The 20,000-nt window shown below is 49.3% G+C and overlaps 2 protein-coding genes across 4 annotated transcripts in view; one reads left to right on the top strand and one right to left on the bottom strand.

The window, feature by feature from the left end:
* Positions 1-5,440, top strand: part of Nfx1 (nuclear transcription factor, X-box binding 1) — a 53,748-nt gene extending 48,308 nt beyond the window's left edge. Inside the window, exons 20-24 of the mRNA XM_021222033.2 lie at positions 2,215-2,313; positions 2,730-2,796; positions 3,950-4,095; positions 4,758-4,862; positions 5,065-5,440. Of these exons, the coding sequence (XP_021077692.1) occupies positions 2,215-2,313; positions 2,730-2,796; positions 3,950-4,095; positions 4,758-4,862; positions 5,065-5,137 (490 nt within the window). The 3' untranslated portion in view covers positions 5,138-5,440. The remainder of the gene's footprint in view (positions 1-2,214; positions 2,314-2,729; positions 2,797-3,949; positions 4,096-4,757; positions 4,863-5,064) is intronic.
* Positions 5,441-13,786: 8,346 nt separating this feature from the next.
* Positions 13,787-20,000, bottom strand: part of Aqp7 (aquaporin 7) — a 14,220-nt gene continuing 8,006 nt past the window's right edge. For all 3 annotated transcript variants that reach the window (XM_021222438.2, XM_029533396.1, XM_029533395.1), the window contains 5 exons: positions 16,340-16,463; positions 15,823-15,960; positions 15,441-15,559; positions 15,059-15,276; positions 13,787-14,755 (listed from right to left, as the gene is read on the bottom strand). In XM_021222438.2, the coding sequence (XP_021078097.1) occupies positions 14,542-14,755; positions 15,059-15,276; positions 15,441-15,559; positions 15,823-15,960; positions 16,340-16,463 (813 nt within the window). In that variant the 3' untranslated portion in view covers positions 13,787-14,541. The remainder of the gene's footprint in view (positions 14,756-15,058; positions 15,277-15,440; positions 15,560-15,822; positions 15,961-16,339; positions 16,464-20,000) is intronic.

The raw sequence follows: 20,000 nt of genomic DNA on the forward strand, positions 1-20,000 counted from the left end.
AGCCTGCAGCATTACAGAAATGTTCCTCTTTGCTTGTGTGTGTGTGTGTGTGTGTGTGTGTGTGTGTGTGTGTGTGTGTGTGTGAGTGCTTTGCCTGCGTGTATGTATGCCTACTGTGTGCATGTCTGGTGCCTTCAGATATCAGAACAGGGCATAAGATTCCTTGGAACTGGAGTTGTGGATGGTTGTAAGCCACCATGTGGGTAATGAGAACTGAATCTGGGTCATCTGCAAGAGCAATGAATGACCTAACCATCTCTCCAGCCCCCTTATTTTTTAAAGATTTATTTTTATTGTACTTATGTGTCTGTGTGAATGTATGTCACATATGTGCAGGTACCTGAGAATCTGGAGTAAACTCAGATCCCCTGGGAGAGCAGAGACCTCCGTTGACCTGAGCAGCTCCCCAGCTCCAGGACTCCTTATTCTTAAGCATCTGAGAAAGTCTCCAAGACCAGGCTCCCCTCCCCTGAATAATCGCAGCTCTACTATGCTGCTTATTTAGACACACCTATTTTGCATATTCTCTATGAAAACAATAATTTGCTCTAGATTGCTTTTTTTTGAAAAAAAAATATATATATATAGGTGTTTTGCCTGCGTGTATTCTATGCACTGCTTGCGTGTCTTGTGCCCATGGATGCCAGAAGAGAGCGTCAGGTCTTCTGAGCTGGAATAGTAGATGGTTCTGAGCCGCCATGTGGGTGCTGGGAATCGGGCGTGAGTCCTGCAAGAGCAGCAGTGCTTTAGCGGCTGGCTGTCTCTCCAGCCCCGGTCGCACACTATTGGAAGTAAAACAAAATCTCACGCCATCCACCCTGACGTGGAAGGATGGGATTGACTCCCTTATCCCATGTATCCACACTGAATAAACTCTCCACACAGGCGGCTCAGTTGTCACCTCAGCTGGTGGCACTATCCAAGTGTTTGTGTCCAAGTAGCCGCTGCAGAAGCTCCAGTGTAGGAATGCTTTTTCATTGTGGTTTGCTTGACTGGGGAGTTTCTCTTTATTGTCTGCTTGCTTACCTAGGGGTGTCTGTGATTTTTGCTGATTGGTTAGTTGATTAGTCTTTGAGTTATAATAACCCTAGTGTTTGAGAGACAGAGGCAGGAGAATGTCTGTTATTGGGGGAATCCTGCCATACAATGTTTCAATGTTTCAAAGCAAAACAGAAAAGCCAAAAGGCCAGTACTTGGCCGGAGGAAAAGGAGTTCAAGGCCTCTCTTGGCTCTCAATGAGTTCAGGACAGCCTGGAGTACATGAAACACTGTCTCAAAAACCAAATGTGTGTCAGGGTGACCTCTGTAGTAAAGGGGATGAGAGTTCTTAACTTGTGTGAAAACATACGCTGAGATGACTGCCATGTATGCTACACTAACGACTACTACATCAAACTCATACATTTAGCTTTATCATAGGTTTGTAGAAAACAACCAAACAGTATGGGGCCAAGGTTGCAGCTCAGCTCATAGAGTGATTGCCTAGCATACAAACAGCCCTGGGTTTGATCCCAGTACCACATGAACCTGGTGTGGTGTAATCTCACTCAGTGGTAGGAGGATCACAGCCACCTTAGCTGTGTAGCCATTTTATGGCTGACATGAGACGATGTTTCAAAAACAAAAAGTAGATAGCTGGGACTGGAGAGAGGGCTCAGCGGTTAGGAGCACTGACTGCTCTTCCAGAGGTCCTGAGTTGAGTTCCCAGCCCCCACGTGGAATCTGACGCTCTCTTCTGGACTGCAGACATATGTGCAGCAGAGCCCTCAAACACTGAACGAGTAAATTGTTTTTCAAAAACTAGCTAGCTAAGTTGTTAAAGGGCTGTCCATGCAAACATGAGGCCAGAGCGTGCTCCCAGCACCCACGTAAGAACCCAGGTGTGGGGCACATGCTCGCTATCCCAGGGCCAAGGAGGCAGGGATGGGGTCTTTGGTACTCAGTGTCCGGCTTGGCCTGCCCAACTCAGCAAGCCCCAGATCCCAGTGAGAGGGTCTGTCTCAGAAACCAAAGTGGACAGCATGGAGGATAACACCCAAGATTGACCTCTGCCCTCCACGCACACCCGTGTGCACCTACCTTAAAGCCAGAACGTTTGGGGTTCGGGAGTCATTGCTAGGGAGTCTTGAGACAATCACTGTGAGTAAAGAGAACTCCCACATAATCTCCCTCTCCACTTCGCCTCACATTCTTTTATTTCTCAATCTCTCTCAGGAGATTGGCAGAGGCCTTCGACATCACTGACGATTCTGATCCTTTCAATGTACGTTCTTCAGCATCAAAATTCAGTGACAGTTTGAAAGACGATGCCAGGTATGTAACTGGTTATCCACTTTCCTCGCTGTGGCTGATGAGCACATGGAATTAGTATTATAAGCTATGGTAACCAGTTATGTGTTTTCCCCCATTATTAAGCCACATAAAGTAAGCCTATGTTGTAAGAAATGACATGTTTAGCTGTCCGGGCAGAACTCAACAGTGGTTAAGGAGTGATCCTCACGGGAGGAGTCTAGACCTCCCGAGGGCCATTAGGCTGAGCCACCTCTCACCTGTGTCACTTCACAAGGTCCTTATCTCGGGCAGTGCAGCTCCTGCTCTAGCAGTTGCTCTCCTCTGCACGTTCTCTGCAGTGCAGTGTTGTCCTCTCTGTACTGTGTGGGCAGACGGGGGGGTAGAGGTTCCCAGAAGAGCAAGAACAAGCGGAGTTAACCGCTGCCTTCTCCTTTCAGGAAAGACTTAAAGTTTGTCAGTGACGTTGAGAAGGAAATGGAAACGCTCGTGGAGGCCGTGGATAAGGTTGGAGTGCTCACGTCCAACTGGGCATTTCTCAGAGACCAGCTGGAGTTACAGAAAATATTAATAAATATGTCTCAGAAACACCGTTAGCCTAGAGGGTTGCAGGAGAAGGTTGCATATTTTCAGTACCAAGCCATTATCATTCGTGGAAACTTGGATTGCTTCCATCATAATAGAAAAGATGTCTACAATTTAAATGAGTGTATATTAAGAATAACCCTCAGTTGGACATGGTGTCACATGCCTTTAATTCCAGCACTCAGGAGGCAAAGGCGGGCAGATCTTTGTGAGTTCAAGGTCAGCCTGGTCTACAGAGTGAGTTCCAGGACAGCCAGAACTAAGCAGAGAAATCCTGTCTCATGGGAAACTGGGGTGGGGGGTCAACAGTAATAACTGAATGATTTCAAGTTCGAAAACATGCAAGGCCCTCAGGTGACTGAAATGTTGCCTGTGAGAGAGCACACTCTTATTTTCTCAGAGTTGGGACACAATTTCTTGTGGGGAGACTAAAGATGAAGATCAGGGGGACAGACTGCGGAGAATGGGCCCCAGTCTGCCAGGGATCTCAGCGTGAGAAGTGATGTAGTGACCTGGGCATAGTGATGAATGCCGTTTATCCCACCACGTAGGAGACAGACAGGTAGAGCTCTGTGAGTTGGAGGACAGCCTGATCTACATAGCAAGTTCCAGGATAACCTGGGCTACACAGTAAGATTTAATAAAATAATAATAATAACAAGCAGCAGCAGCCAGTACTGCTTTGGCTCCTTGTCCTCCAGTCACTGGGTTGCCACCTTCTCCTGTTTGTCACCCTGTCCATCTGCCTGCACATTATAAGTTACAGAGTGTGTCAGATCCCAGGCTCACACTCAGCAAACCTTTGAAATTCAGTCACAGGCTCATGAGATGACTCCACAAGCCTGACAACTTTAGTTTCATCCCAGGAACCCACAGTGAAAGGATAGAGCCAACTCCCAGCAGCATCACCCGACCTGCACAGTGTGCAGTGATAATGACAAAGGCGCCAACAGGAAAGCATAAAGTAAAAGCAGCCGTCCTTGGGCAGCTCCGTTCTTGTGGTGGTGAGGAGGAGTCTTGAGCTTGTTCTGATTCCAGGGCATGGAGATAATCGGTCCTCTCCCCTTCCAACCAGGGCAAGAGTAACAAGAAAAGCCACTGCTTCCCCCCCATGAACAGAGACCACCGCCGAATCATCCATGACCTGGCCCAGGTTTATGGCCTGGAGAGCGTAAGCTACGACAGCGAACCAAAGCGCAACGTCGTGGTGACTGCCATCAGGTTGGTTGACCTTGCTGTCACAGGGAGAGCTAGCTCTTCAGCAGGACAGGCAAGACGCTGGGACGTCACTGTGCTTTTATCATTTCCTCTCCTGGAGGAACGGAAGGGAAATATATACTTCTTTGTAATAGTCTTTTTACCATTACTGAAAGATCCAAGCCAGAGAGCAGAGTGCGCACCTCACCGTGCAGGGCTCAACTGCCCCCATTCAAGGCAGATGCTGAAGGTGTCCCTCTGCAGGTGGAGGAGTTGGAGTGGAATGCCAGCTCCTCACTCTGTGCTCCTCCCCGTCTCCTGCCTCTTCCGCTGACCTCCCTGGCTCCAGTCGTGGCATGGTGGAGACAGAAAGAATGCTGGACTCTGTCTGACTCCATGTTGTAACCAGAGAAAATGGAGGTGGTGGTGTGAGACAGGAAGGGACTGGAAGGACCTAGAATCACCATCAGAACCTGAGGGTGTTGGGAGAACTTCTCGGTGAAGAATAGTGAAGTGTGGCGTTGGAGGAGGTGGCTGCAGGGTGGGGGACTAGGGGGACAGATAAGGTGGTGGTGGGTGTGCTCGGCGGAAGGCGCTGCCCAGCAAAGGCTGGGTTTCTGGCTCTGCTGTTTCTGCTCGGGATTCTCTCTTCTCAGAGAATCTTTACTCTGCTTTACTCCTCACAGAGGGAAGTCCGTTTGTCCTCCTACCACGCTGACCAGTGTGATTGAAAGGGAGTCACAGACACGGCCTCCACCACCAATTCCTCATCACCGACACCAGGCAGACAAGTAAGGGCTCTTAGCTGCTTTCTCGTAGAGCTTGTGCCAACAGAGGAGCTGGGGTAAACTGCTGGGCTACAGCTGCCATTGCTGGCCTCCTGGGGCTTGTCTTGAAAGCGTGGTGTCCAATACGCATGGAGTGCGGCATCAGACACGTGTGGTTTCTCTCCCCTGTAGAGAAAGGGCTGACCATTCTTTGCTTTGGTTGCAGGGCTCCCGGGAGCAGTAATTTACAGAAGATACTGAAGGAGCCCGTGATCGACTACTTTGATGTCCAGGACTGAGAAGATAGATAGATTTAGATAGAAGAGTGATTCTGTGTAGTGGAGGAGACTCATTTGCCAGCAGATAAATCATGCTCATTCCTCCTGCCTGGCAGAACCCCAACACACATGCTGTCTTGTACGGATACAGCCAAAGCATGAGTGTGTCAGAACCCCGTCTGCTCCTGTCCACAGACCTCTGGCTGTGTGGCCACTGGATTTTTAATCGTGTGTTTGAAGAGGCTTCTCACACATCACTGTGATTACTAAGAGATTGGGGGAATATCAGATTTTATTTGGATAAATCAGAATTTTTATTCCAAACTGGCTTTGTGGCACCTAGCCATAGTCTGTTTGTCCCGTTTGTTCTGGTGGGCCTCACCTTCCTTGTGAGGAAAGACATGAAGTCCTGACCACTGGTAAACTGTGTCTGCAATCATGTGTCTTATACCTAGCCATCTTACCCGAAAGCTCCCAGATGTGTCTAGACTGGTTAGGTTGCTTTATAGAGTTCCGTTTTCTGGAATCCATGGCATTCTTTCAGCATGTCACCAAGCCTACCCCGGGACCTAATGGCAAGACATATGGTCTCTCATAATGGCAGGAACCTGGGACCAGCTCTCTGCCATGTTCACAGTGTGGCTCTCTGACCACGTCCACTACAGCCCTGAGTCCTCTGTAGAGGCTCTCACATAGACAGCGGTACTGGGTTGCTTTTTCCCTGGGCTTTTCAGCAGCCACGCTGACTCTCCCTGCATCTGAGCTCTGAACCACTGTTCAAATATTCAAAGTATGTGGACAGTCCAGAGTTTATGCCAAGCATCCTACTGTAGGCCTTCTTCAGTCTCCTTTAAAGCCACTGTGCCCATCTGTGTGTCCCCTCTTCTTCACAGGCTGGACTTCTCTCTTTGTTGTTGTCTTTTTTGGTTTTGGTTGCCCTGGAACTCGCTCCTGTAGACCAGGCTAGCCTCAAACCTACAGAGATCCACCCGCCTCTGCCTCCTGAGTGCTAGGATTAGAGGCATGTGCCACTACCGCCTGGCTTCTTTTTGCTTTAAAATAAACTTTGAGCCCCCCAAAACTTGAAATCATTAAACAAGGCACTTAATTTTTACTTGTATTTTGTTTATTGAGACCGGATCTCGCTAAGTTGCTTAAACCCGTTCAGATCTAAAACCCTCGACCGTCCCTCCTCAGCCTGAGTGCTGGCATTGCAGACTCTACCACCAAGGCCAGCTGAGAGACACGCAAGGCTACAGGAAAAACCACAGTCTCCATGGAAGTCACGGGGACATGGCAGCAGGGACAGGTGACAGGAGACAGGTGATGGCAAGAGCAGTCTCTCTCTTGGGCCTGTTCAGTACAGGGTCTGTGGCCTCACACAACAGGAAGTCAGCAGCTGTCGTCCAGGGGTCTTAGTGGGTGGTCTGTGCATGCAAGAGAGAGAAATCTGACTTCTGAGCTGAGGATCAGAGCCCTGGGAGTTCTAGCACCACCCCTGGTGGAGTGGGGCCTTCCTGCTTGACCTGGGACTCGAGGATTACAGGGGCCACAGCCTGGGCATCTGAGCACGGCCCTCAGGTCTTGTCTACACCACAAGTCACACGGACACAATGACACCTGTCGAGCCTCTCCTGGTGAGTGAGGAGAGAGCTAGTGCTGAGGCCTGGAGTGTCTGAAGACAACTACAGTGTACTTACATATAATAAATCTTTTAAAAAAAAAAAAAGTTCTGACTTCCCAAGCCATCTTAAAATTAAAAAGAGGAAGGTCTGAATTTCATCATAGACATGTCTCCCTGACCTCAGGCAGAAGTGTACGTGTGGGAGAAAGTGAAGGCTGCTTTGAGGCAAGAAGCCCAGGAGGCTACGGAAGTAGCTCAGCTGAAGTGGTGGGGCTGCCTCTAGGCGGAAATTCGGGTCAGGGAAGTAGGATTGTAAGCCAAGGGTCAGCAGGAAGCTTGTTTCTCTCTCGTCCCCAAGAGGAGCCCAGGCCCCAGTGAAGGCTTCAGTAGTCTATGGGTAGGAGATTCCCAGAGACTGAGTTCTCAGTAGTAATTTTACTGTCCAACATGGCTGGCCCCTTTCAACCTTAGAGCCATCCATGTGAACAGAGGGATGCTTTGTCTACAGCTGAAGAAGAGAAGCCTCACCGACGGCAGGTCTGTGAGAGACAGCTCTGGATCCTGCCTGGCCGTATTCCAAAGGCCACAGTAAAGAAGAAAGGCTTGGGAGCAGGGCCTGTCCTGTAGATTGAGCTAGATTGAGGATCTCGTCTAAAAGAAGAGACATGGCCAGACCAGGCCAGCACCTCGGCCTTCACTAACCTAACCTCACTCGCCCACACCCAAGAGAAAGTTCTCACACAGCTCATGGCCTCTACAAACATCTTCTGCACCGTCTCCCATGGCAGTTTAGAACCCAGGGTCCCACAGGAATTCTGGAAGCCACTCTGGTCCCTCGGCTGACAAGCTTGGAAGAAACAGAGTCGTTGGGATAACAGTGTGTGACCCCAGTCAGGTGTACAGGTCAGGAAGAAGGTACGTCTTGGAAGAGTGGGCTGGGGCCCTAGCTTCCATGAGTAGAACTCACTCGGAAGTCCTTTCCTATGGTCAGAAGCCTGCAGCTTCGTGTTCTTCTGGCACATAGACTTAGGACATGTGGCGGCAGAGAGCCCAGCTGAACACCAAGGCGACTGGGTTGGTGCCTCAGCTTGCTCTGACCCAGACTCTTTGCCTACAGTGGGTACCGGGTTCTGCATCCATAGGGCGGAGTGATGGCTCCTACCCATGTGCTGGGCAGGTTCTGCTTCCTCCCAGTGAGCCAATGATTCTCACCTGTGTGCCGTGCCAAGACATCCTAAGGGGAAGTGGAGAGTCGGCATGCCACGGCATCAGAACAGCTAAGCCACCAGCCCAGACCTGCACAGTCACAGTAGGTGGCGTGGGGGTGGGGAGAAATGGAGCCGTGGTCAAGTGGCCCTGGCAAGGCTGGAGCTTTCAGTGACCCCACTTTGCTCTCCTGCTGTGCCAACACAGCATAGTTGTGAGCAAAGGAGTCTAAAGTCCGTCTCTCCACCCTTTCCCAGGAATCTTTTGTAACAGTGGGTAGCAGTCACCGAGATAACCACCTGACGGGCACCAGGCTTGACCACCATGTTCATCTCTCACTCCTCAAAGCTAGAAAGTTATGTTACTTCCCCAAGGTTCCTCATGAACAGCTGGGAATCTGGGGTTCTCACTAGGTACGCTGTGTGCTCCCCCACAGACCCACAGGACAGAGCTCCTTTGGAGACTCTGTGGGGCAGGATGGTCCAACAGGTCTTGTGAAGTGGGCAAGAAAATGCAACAGAACAAGCTGAACCTCTCAGAAGACGGGACTTTTTCTAGAGTGGCCACTGGAGAGCAGTCCAGAACCCTAAGCCAAAGAGGGGTACTTACCCATCCTTGGGAAAGTATTGTAGTTCAACCTTTTTGTATTCTTTCTTTCTTTCTTTTCTTTTTGTTTCAAAACAGTTTCTCTGTGTATGTAGTCCAGGCTGTCCTGGAACTCACTCTGTAGACCAGGCTGGCCTTGAACTCAGAAATCTGCCTGCCTATGCCTCTGCCTCCTGAATGCTGGGATCAAGGGTGCGCCCCACCAGGACCTGGCAGTTCAAACTTTTTAGTAGCAGTTACAAACCATATTTTTGTCACATTTTCATTTCTTTGCTGATATTTTCCTCTATTTGTTGTTATATAGACACAGGGAGAAAACATAAACCATGCAACTACCCAAAGGAAAACTGTTCCCAGCAGAGGGAACAGCCACAACAAAGGGCTCTGCTTTGGAGCCATTACCATACACTGTAGAGAAACAAGACCCAAAGGCCATGGGGGAGCCAGTGACAGAGAAGAGCAGCTGTCCAAAAGATAACAAGCTTAATGGCGTCAGACCTCAGGCTTTACTGGCCAATGGAAAGCTTTGGGTAGGGTAATGTGTAAGATCTAACTCAAGAGCGCCCATTGTCTTTCCAGAAGACCCAAAATTTAGTTTCCAGCACCCTAATCAACACACACACACAACCTCCTCCAGCTCCAGAGGTGCCCTGTCCCTCTGGCTTCCACAGGTATGTACGACCCACATACAAAAAAAGGAACTTTAATAAAAATAAATAAGGGATCCAGCCCCTATATTAAGACTGCAAGGAAGAGCATCTTCAGACGAAGAGGCTATCATGCACTGGTGCCATCCAAGAGAGACAGCAGTGTCTGTGGTGTGTGGTGTGGCTGGATTCTGGATATGTTTTGCAGATAATAATACCTAAGAGGTTTGTTGACAACTACAATGTGGGATGTGTGAGAGAGAAGAGGCAGGGATGATTTCAAAGTTTGTCGCCAGAGCAGCTGAAAGATTGAATTTGCCATTTACTCAGGAGAGTGGGGGAAGAAGAGGCATTGGAGATGACAGTTTGGGGCTGTGGAGAGATGGCTCAGTGGTTAAGAGCACTGACTGCTCTCTTCCAAAGGTCCTGAGTTCAATTCCCAACAACCACATGGTGGCTCGCAACCATCTATAACGAGGTCTGATGCCCTCTTCTGGCATGCAAGTGTACATACAGATAGAGTGCTCATATACATAAAATAAATAAAAATATTTTTTAAAAAAGATGACAGTCTGCCAGATAGGAGCAATACATGGAATCTGAAGTCTCTGGAGACAGGACTGGGCTAGGGAGCTAATACATCGTGATTTTTAAAGGATGAAGAGGTCATGTCCGGAGAGTGGATAAAAAGGAAGAGATACTAGGACGGTCTCAGAACACTCTGTCAATCATTCAGGGCACAGGCCAGGACAGAGGACCAGGGCAATGGTGCCTCCAGCCTTCCCAGCCTTGCCCCCTCCTCCACCTTTGGTTCACAACCCTGAGCCTTGACCCGACCATTCCCTGGGTGTCTGATATGCAGGAGTTCTTACAGACACTACCCAGCCCCTTCTATCACAGGGAAATGATAATAGCAAAGTAAAAACAGAAACTCCTCTGTCTCCGAGACTCATCTTTATTTAACGAGTAAGCAAACCGAGGCCCTCGGAGGCTCAGCAGCCTGCCAGGGTCTCAGAAGTGGAGGCTTGAAATGTTTTGTTTTGAAACAATGTTTTTCTATGTTGCCCTGCTGCCTTCAAACCTCTTAATTCAGTCTCTTAATTATCTGGGACTAAATATAACTGCTTGTTTTGTGTGTGAGGGCATGAGAAGTGTGTGTGTGTGTGTGTGTGTGTGTGTGTGTGTGTGTGTTCATTTAATTGTTCCTGTATGTTACTTACATTCTTGTTACATATTATATTTGACAGTTTAAAGCCCAAAGCTAGCCGAGGTCATACCCTTGGGTGACCAGACACATGGCCCTTAGCATCCTTGAATGGAAGAGGACTGGATGGTAGTGGCGTAAAGGCAGCGAGCATGAAGCCCCCTGTGCCCTGCAGAAGCCCTGTCTTCATAGCACTGGCTATGAGGTGGGAGCTTCTACCTCAGGTCATACGGCTAGTGAAGGCAGAGCAGGGACTCAGATCCAGGTTGGTGGCTTCCTGTGATTTTAAGTGCTCCATGCTCCTTATATAGGATGGCTGGAATCTCTCTATGACCTACTCATTCCACTACAAGGTCAGTGCAGAGGTAGGTATGAAGTCAAAGCGAGTGGCCACAGACTCCTCACATAAAGGGCATCAGCATGAGGTGGCTGTTCCTACTTCCCAGCCCGAAAGACGCCATCTGAAGGTCAGTAAGACCATCCAGAACAGAGTGCAGCTGGCGTCTCCTAGAGAGAGGGGGAGGGCAGGCCAAACAAGGAGAAGGGACTCCTCCCAAAGCTGGACCATCAGGCTGAGACCCAAACCCTCTCCAGAGTCTGCGAGGGGCCTGCCGTGGGACTAGCTGTCCCTGCCTCACGTCTATGCCCCTTTGCAATAGCACACTCAACTGGAGAGGGAGCAGGATGGAGAGAGAGGTCATAACACAGGTCTAGGAAAGTCATCTAGGAGACCATGGAACACCAACAGATCCAAATCTCATTGTCCAGATGGGAAAACAAGGCCCACAGCCAGGTGGGGCCCACATCCAGTGTGTACTGGGTCAGGAAGAATGGGAAAGGGATGTATAAGGAACAAAGTTAAAAGCCCAAGGCCCCACAGGTGCTGTGACTCCCACCCCACCCATCCTGGCTGCTTCCTTCCTTCCTGCACTTGTAGGACCCCCTCTCAGGGACCCCCCTCAGGTCACCGGAGTCAGGGACTCACCAGAGACCTTCTTGTGGCAAAAGCATGAGGCAGTTTAATGGCGGAGCTCCAAGCCGATGCATACCTCACACAGGAGGTAGAGGCATCAACCACGAGGCTCGAAAACTAGGGATTTTTATGGGGTACGGGTGGGGGGGGGTTGGGGAGAATTGGCACGGTTACACGTGATTGGCTCATTTGAACGTCAGCAAGGCGGTTACAAGTCAGCGGAATGGTACGTGTGGGCTAGGGAATTTCAGGGGCCGGGGCTTATCGGGAAGGACAATACATCTGAGTGATATGCAACTTTAGGCACGTTAAACTAAGTCTTAACGAGGGGAGGGGTGGGGGTGGGGGAGGCGCTGTCCTGCAAGCCAGCCAAGGCCAAGTTCCTGCACTCCTCAGATGGCTGTTGAGTCGGCCAGAGTAGCCAAGGCCAGTTGACTTTAGTTTCAAGGCGACCTGGGCTTGTTTTTTTTTTTAAGGCAGTTTTTAACCTTAAGTTTTTACATTAAAAGAACCCTTTTATGTCTCACATTATTTGAACCTTGAATTTACACAATTTCCTTTTAAAGTTACATGAATCCCAGGCCTTAAATTTCATTTCCCTTTACGCTGAAACCTGGCTTTCTCCCCCCAGAGATTCCCTTACCTCTCCCCCACACTCGTCCTCTACCATCTCCTGGGCCTGGCCTCAGGCTCCCAGGCCTAACTTCTCTGACCTCATCCCCTTCCCGCCCTTCACTACCTTTGCACAGCAGCACAGTGACTCCTCCAGCCTCCCAGGCGTGGGCTATGCACTGGCTTCACCTTCAGCCTGGCAGGGCTCTTCCCTCAGGACCCACGTGGCTTACTGTGTCATCTTCCCACTGCCTTAGCATCATTTCTCACACACCATGGATTGTACAGGAATATAAATGACAGGAGAGCAAGGATGTCCTTGTGTCTCTAGCCCTTTTAAGCTCAGTGATGTCTGCCCCGGTGTAGACTTTCAGTCAGTATCAACTGAGAATGGAGACAACTGATCTGTGGATGGGGTCAAGGCTCTTGTGACCTGACACTGAAACTGCAAGGTGCCAGTCATGGTAGCACAGGCCTGGGATGCCAGCAGGAGGGTTAACAGTTAGAGGCCGAATCTCAAAACAACAAACAAAAACCTTATTTCCAGTGTGATGGCTTAGCAGGTAAAGACACCTACTTGGATAGGGGGAAAGAATCAATAAATTCAGGCTATAGTGTGGCTCTCAGTTCTAGTAAGGGACACTTGCTAGACACCACATTGCTGTCTGCACTTCTGGAAATTGATCTCTGACCTAACCGGCATGACTATCTGTGATCCCCCCTCTGATCCCAGAACCCTTGGGGCAGCCCTCTCCCTATTCCTTAGCTCCTTCCCTGCAAGGATCTATTCCCACCCAGCAATACACACACACACACACACACACACACACACACACACACACACACACACAGGAATGTACATATACACACATGTGCACACAAGCACACACAGGCACACATTCACACACACACACACACACACAGGAATGTACATGTACACACATGTGCACACAAGCACACACAGGCACACATTCACACACACACACAAACACAAACACACACACACACACACGTACATACACACGTGCACGCGCACTGAAGTCCCCAGATGCAAAGGCCTGGCCTCTTGCATCATGCATTCCCAGGACCTGCACACAGTAAGGACTCAGCAGCTGGAGACAGTAATGGCAGGACAGAGGGATACTGTCTTCTGAATCCAGACTGACGTCACCAACAGTTGGTCCTCCAAGCGAGCCTTCCCTCCAGCTCAGGAGGCTTTTTCATGTCCCTTACCCTGTTTGAAAGATTTTCCTGCTTGGTCCCTCCTTCCCACCTCTGGACTCAGTTCCTCCTAGTGGCTGGAAGGAAGAAATTAGAGGCCAACCCTTAAAAGCGTTCACCCCATACCAAGCAATACTAAGAAAATTAAAAAATGATTCTGGAAATGGGTTTCAAGCACTTTTCAGTCAAGTGTGGTGGTGCAGGCCTTTAATCCCAGCACTCAAAAGGCAGAGGCAGATGTATCTATGTGAGTTACAGGCTAGCCTGATCTACATAGCAGAGTTCCAGGTCAGCCAGAGTAATGGTGAGAGCCTGTCAAAGGAGGAAGAAAAGCAGAAGGGGGAAAAAAAAAGGAAGAAAAAGAAAAGGAGAAATTTGCACATATGTACACACACATACGTATCACAGATGGAAGGCACACAGACACACAGTACATATGTGGTATTAAAATTTTTATTTAAGAAAAAATTGGGGCTGGGCAGTGGTGGCGCACGCCTTTAATCCCAGCAGTTGACAGGCAGAGGCAGGCGGATTTCTGAGGCCAGCCTGGTCTACTATAGAATGAGTTCCAGGACAGCCAGGGCTACACAGAGAAACCCTGTCTCGAAAAACCAAAAAAGAAAAAAAAAGAAATAAAGAAAGAAAAAGCTGGGGAGCTGGGATTTAAGTTAGTTATAGATATTACCTAGCATACACAAGGCCTTAGGTTTGATCCCAGCACCACATATAAGCTGGGAATGGCTGTACACACCTGTAATCCCAGAACTCAGGAGGTGGAGGCCAGATGATCAAGCGTTCATGGCTAACCTTGGTTATATAGAGTTCCAGTCAAGGCTAGCCTGGGCTACATAATTTTAAGGAAAACGGGTGGAAACCGTCAGAGACCCCCAAATCTGATCCCCCATCAGCTACCTCCGGTCTTTTTCTCACTGTTCCCCCAACACACAAACTGATGCATAAAAGCCCTTTATATCACTCACTCTGAGCCCCCAAAGTAGACATTCCCCCTTGACACCCCACCTCCTAGAGCTGGAAAGAGCTGGAGTCTTCTGACCCTATGCTCTAGTGCTCAGAAAAGAGTCCAGAATCACCCTGGAATATGCCAGGCAGGGTAGTAAATGCCTGTATCCTCAACACTCAGGAGAAAGAGGCAGGAAGATCACAAGTTCAAGGCCAGCCTGCTCGACACAACAAGTACCAGGCTGGAATAACTCAGAAGCTCCCAGAAAAACCTAGGAGGGAGTTCAGCTGCAGGAGATCCCAAGGAGTGGGGGACCACTGATAGGAGGTGTGCTTTATTGCAGTAGGGTTGTGGTCAAAGATAAGCTCTACTTAGAAGCTCTCTAGAGGCACAGAGCCACTTATGTTCGCAGAGGCTGCATTCTTGGATGATGCAGTTACCTTCTGTTCTCTTGCTGTAAAATTCTCCAGTCTCTGAGGACCCTGTGGTATGCTGGGGTGAATGAAGCCCAGGTATACAATGCCACCTATGTAGGAGCCCAGAAGGGGTGCCACCACCGGCACCCACCACCAGTTGTTCCCGGCTCTGCAGACAAAAAGAAGGAGACCTGCTGAGGACACCAATGCCCGGGATGCCTCTTGTATCCAGCTCAGACCAACATAGGGAGACCATCTACCCTAAGGGACTCTTGTCCTTAGCCTGATCCAGGGACACAGTTGATGGTCCAATATCAGGATCTGCAACTGAAGGTCTTTGGGGTCCCTCCTCCTCCCATTCCACCTGAAGGCTTCATAAGATTCTTCTGTGTGCACCCCAACAATTCACACCTCTGCATGCAGGGACCCCCCCCAGAAAGCTGATGGGAATGGGGTCCAGCAGGGGTTGTACCTGAACACTTGTTTGCCCCAGCCAGCAATGAAAGTGAAGAACCGGGGAGGCAGGTCACGGGATGGGTTGATTGCATATCCCGAGTTCATGCCTAGCGACACCCCAAGGACCGTAACAAGGATGCCTATCACGATGGGTTCGGTCCCTTGAAGTGCTGGACTGTTGTTCTTGTCTGTGATGGCGAAGAGACACAGCTGCAGCATCCCAGTCACGAATGCCTGGGGAGTAAATGCCAGAGCAACCCACTGGGGGGCAAGTCCCAGGCGCTCAGCGGGACCCCAGATCTGCAGTGGCAGAGATGTGTCTTGGAACGATCCCGTGCAGAGTTCTTCTGCTCTCTTTCTCATGCGGGACTTGAGGTGGGAATTCCCTGGTCACTGACCTCATCCAGAAAGCCCCGCCACAGTGTCATGTGTTCAGGAAGATAGGTGGCAAAAATGTTTGCCGTGGACTTGGAACCTGTCACCAATAGGTCTCCGCCTGCAAAGTGGTCAATGGCGCCTGTGGAGACAAAGATTGAGCTAATCCCCACTGGGGTCCCAGAAAGGAGGGTGTAACATACGTGGCTGGGGATAGTTCAATGGCTTTACTCTGCTAGGGTTTGGGGGCTTGTGTGTGGGGGATTGGTTGGTTGGTTGCTTGCTTGCTTTTTTTTTTTTTTTTTCTTCTTCTTTCTTTTTCTTCCAGAACAGGATAGCAAGATGGAATCCAGCCATGCTTCAGAAAAAGAGGCAGGAGGTAGACAATCCAGGAAGACTGCTCACCATAGAAAATTAAGTAGGTGGTAGCTGCTGCTGAGAAGGAGCCCAGGAACTGACCCAAAACGTATACAGGGAACTTCTTCCAGGCCATTCGGCCTAGCGCGCAATTGGTGAAAGTCACCGCGGCGTTCATGTGGGCCCCTGTGGGTGCAGTGGGGAGAAAAGAAAAGAAAACAAGCAACTGTGGATGACAGCAACTGTGAATAGGAGTTTATGGGATGTTCTCCGTGAAAAGACCGCACACAGCGTTTCCATCTCCATTTCTACCATAAGACAAGTGTGGGAAGAGAAGCTTAATCTTTTGCCGAAGATAACCCAGCTAATCAAGATGATGAGTCAAAGGGGTCCATGGAGAATCTGGGAAGACAGGGGCAGAGGCCAGGGTGTCACCGAGGTCCTCCTCCCTCTGAGTCACCTAAAGGTGACTCCTCTAGCTGTGCCAGGGAAGGGGCTGAAGGAGGCCGAAACAACCTCAGGGAAGATGTGGCCTTGCCTGTAAGGCCAGTATGGGCTCACTCACCAGAGATGCCGCCTGCCACATGGACTCCCATGGTCACTCCGAAGCCAAAACCCAAGTTGACACCGAGATAGCTGCCAAACTTTTCTCCTAGAACCATGTGAGCCACAGAACCAAGGCCAAACACCTGCGAGAGAGGGCTTCTGAGGGAGTGGCCTGCCCAGCGTCCTCCAATGCCCCGCCCCCCTCCCCCGTGCTCTCAACCCCGGTCCTCCACAACGCCACGTATAAAGATCCTGCCTTGCCTTCTCTCTATATATAAACTGTTCTCCTTGCCTACCTAGTGAGGCCTCTCAGATCTGAGTCAGGGAGAGCCGAGTGACAGCGATAAAAAGGATTCAGGTAGAGGATCGCACACCCCGAGGCTAGAGCTATGACAGTCCAGAGCCACCTGAAGTGAGGGGTAGGAACAGGGCTTCAAGGGAGGGACAGCTGCTGTGAACCCCCACCCCCCGCATCTCGCTCTACAGGCTTACCTAAGGAGGTTCTAAAAGTCCAAGTGAAACATCATTTGCCCTATTCCACAGATGGGCTACTTGAAGCTTAGAAAAAAAAAATGTAATGACCTATTCAAGGTCACATGACATGAGACACGCTGAGTCAAGCATGAATCTAGGAAGCCATCTATATCTGTCCTTACTAACAGGAATGCCCTTTGTGTTCTTAGGAAGGCTAACCCTCTGCCTGGAACTGGTTCTATATCATAAAACATTTAAGGGACCAGACCAGAGAGATGGTTCAACAGGAGAAGGGATTCACCACCAAGCCAGACCACCTGAGTCTGATCCTAGAACCTACATAACGGAAGGAGGGAGCCAACTTCAAAAAGTCATCTCCCCAGCGTGGTGGTGCATGCCTTTAATCCCAGCACTCGGGAGGCAGAGGCAGACGGATCTCTGAGTTTGAGGCCAGCCTGGTCTACAGAGTGAGTTCCAGGACAGCCAGAGCTACACAGAGAAACCACATCTCAAAAAAAACAAAAACAAAAACAAAAACAAAACTCAACAACAACAACAACAACAACAAAAACAAACAAAACAAAACAAAACAAAACAAAACAAAAAACAGTCACGGGCTGGTGAGATGGCTCAGTGGGTAAGAGTACCCAACTGCTCTTCCGAAGGTCTGAAGTTCAAATCCCAGCAACCACNTGGTGGCTCACAACCATCCATAACAAGATCTGATGCCCTCTTCTGGAGTGTCTGAAGATAGCTACAGTGTACTTACATATAATAAATAAATAAATCTTTAAAAAAAAAAAAAGTCACAAAGTCATCTTCTGACTTGCACAGGTGTGATACGGCACACACGTGCTCACATGTACATGCACAAAGACCCATAAACGCTAAGATAAATAGCATGTGATAAACTTTTAAAGAGAAAAAAAATACTTACACTCAGTCAGTCCTTCCTTCCCAATGTCAGTGTGTTTTGTACATGTGCTGTGAATAGATCCCTAATGGTCAAGCTACTGGAAATCGGAGTGTAGAGATGTGTCCTCTGGCATGGCAGGCACTGGCCAGGTGTGGCTGGCACCTGCTGGAGCGTGGCTCCTACAAACTAAGATCTGCGGTGGTATAAAGCTGCACAGGATTTCACAGACTTGCAATCAGAAACGAGGACCGCTTTAGCAGTTTACCATTGGCAACATGTTGACACAAAGTTTGGGATATATGGGTTAAATACAACAGTGATTTAAAATGGTTCCACTTGTTCCTTTTATCTTTTTTTAATGTGGCTACTACAAAATATTAAATTACATTTCTGATTCAGTGTATTTCCCTTGTACAACTTTGTTTGTGATAGGAAAAAAAAAAAGAATAATTGTGGTTATGAGAGCTAGAACCAACTCCATCTGGGGATGAGGCTGCCAAGGGAGCGCAGGGCGGGGGGGGGGGGCACAGAATTGAACCTGTGTGGGACTCATGGTGGGAGTCAGAATCCGGCTGGAACATTTATCAAAATGAAAGAATGTCATGAACACAGCTGGGTGGGGAGGTGGGGGGTGGGGTGACACACCCCTTTAATCCCAGCACTCAGGAGGCAGAGGCAGGTGGATCTCTGAGTTCAAGACTAGCCTGATCTACAGAATGAGTTCCAGGTCACCCCGGGCTACACTGAGAAACCATGTTGAAAGAAAGAAAGAAAGAAGGAAAGAAAGAAAGAAAGAAAGAAAGAAAGAAAGAAAGAAAGAAAGAAAGAAAGAAAGAAAGAAAGAAAGAAAGACAAAGAAACAAAGAAAGAAACAGAGAAACCAAAAATCGTCATAAACACCAGGGTGAGCTGGCATTCCAAGAAGAGCAGGGTCAGCTCTACTTGGCAGCCTGACTCACGTGTATAAAGGTCTAACTAGCATTCCTTTGGGTGTGACACTCCAAAAGTCACTCGGATTAAGTGCTGTGTGGTTCAGGCCCCTGGGGACAGTGGCTGAGTCTCAGAGATTGAGAGGCAAATGGTAGGAAGGAAAAGAATTTTTTTTGTTTCATTTTGAGTTTTGGACACAAGGTCTCACTATATTGCCCAGAATAGCTTCAAATGCTTGAGCTCAACTTCTCCATCCCCTGCAGGCACACCCCACTGCGGTGTCCAGCAAAGATAATGTGGAGGGACGGGGGTGTGGGGTTCTTGTTTGAGGTAATAAGGGTGGAACCCAGGCCCTTGTTCTGCCAGTGAGCACAGCCCCACCAGATAAAAGGAGTCAGAAGGAACATGTATAGACTGCTGGTGTGATCGAGTCCATCTTGTGTTGTTAGGGAGAGAGACTTAGAGAGAGAGAGAGAGAGAGAGAGAGAGAGAGAGAGGTTAAAGAGTGAAACAGATGAAGTTCCTGGGTGAGTAGGTGTGGGTGACTGGAGGGAGGGCATCTGCTTTAGCTGAGGGAGGAGGGAGAGCATCTGCTCTAGCTGAGGGAGGAGGGAGGGCATCTGCTCTAGCTGAGGGAGGAGGGAGAGCATCTGCTCTAGCTGAGGGAGGAGGGAGAGCATCTGCTCTAGCTGAGGGAGAAGGGTACATGTACAGGTAACAGGTAGGAAAGCAAGGAGCTGCAGGGAGCCCCCCATGATAATTTTCTCTGGTGAGCTGGAGCTCAAACAGCTTTCAGGGGCAGGGCACAGTTGGGAAGACCCAGGCCTAGCGTGGTGATGCACGCCTGTCATCCCAGCACTCCAGAGGCAGAGGAGTCTATGCTGAGTTCAAGGCATTGTGTTCACATAGTATATGCCAGGCCTATAAATACAGTGAGGCCTTGCCTCTAAAAAAGAAAGGCGTGAGCTAAGGAGATGGCTCAGCAGTTAAAACATGTACCAGGCAAATGTGAGGATTTGAGTTCAAATCCACTGAAACCCACTTAAATGTTGAAGGGTGTGTTGGCCCACCAGTAACGCTAACCTCAGAAGGCAAAGACAGGGAGTAGCCCTAGAGCGAGCTGGCCAGAGAGACTAGCCACGTCGGCAAGCTGTAGGTTTGGCTGAGAGACCCTGTCTGAATGAGAGAGATGGGAGGGTGATGAGCCTCACCATTGATCTTGGTCTCCACATGCATGTGCACACCACGTGTGAAAAATGGGATAAAACAAGCAAGCCATGCCTGTGATCCCACATTCGAGGCTAACCTGATGGCATGGTGAGACCTTATCCAAAATAAAAAATAAATAAATAAAAAAGCT

This window comes from Mus pahari, chromosome 22 (assembly GCF_900095145.1).
Source record: "Mus pahari chromosome 22, PAHARI_EIJ_v1.1, whole genome shotgun sequence".
Taxonomy (NCBI): Eukaryota; Metazoa; Chordata; class Mammalia; order Rodentia; family Muridae; genus Mus; species Mus pahari.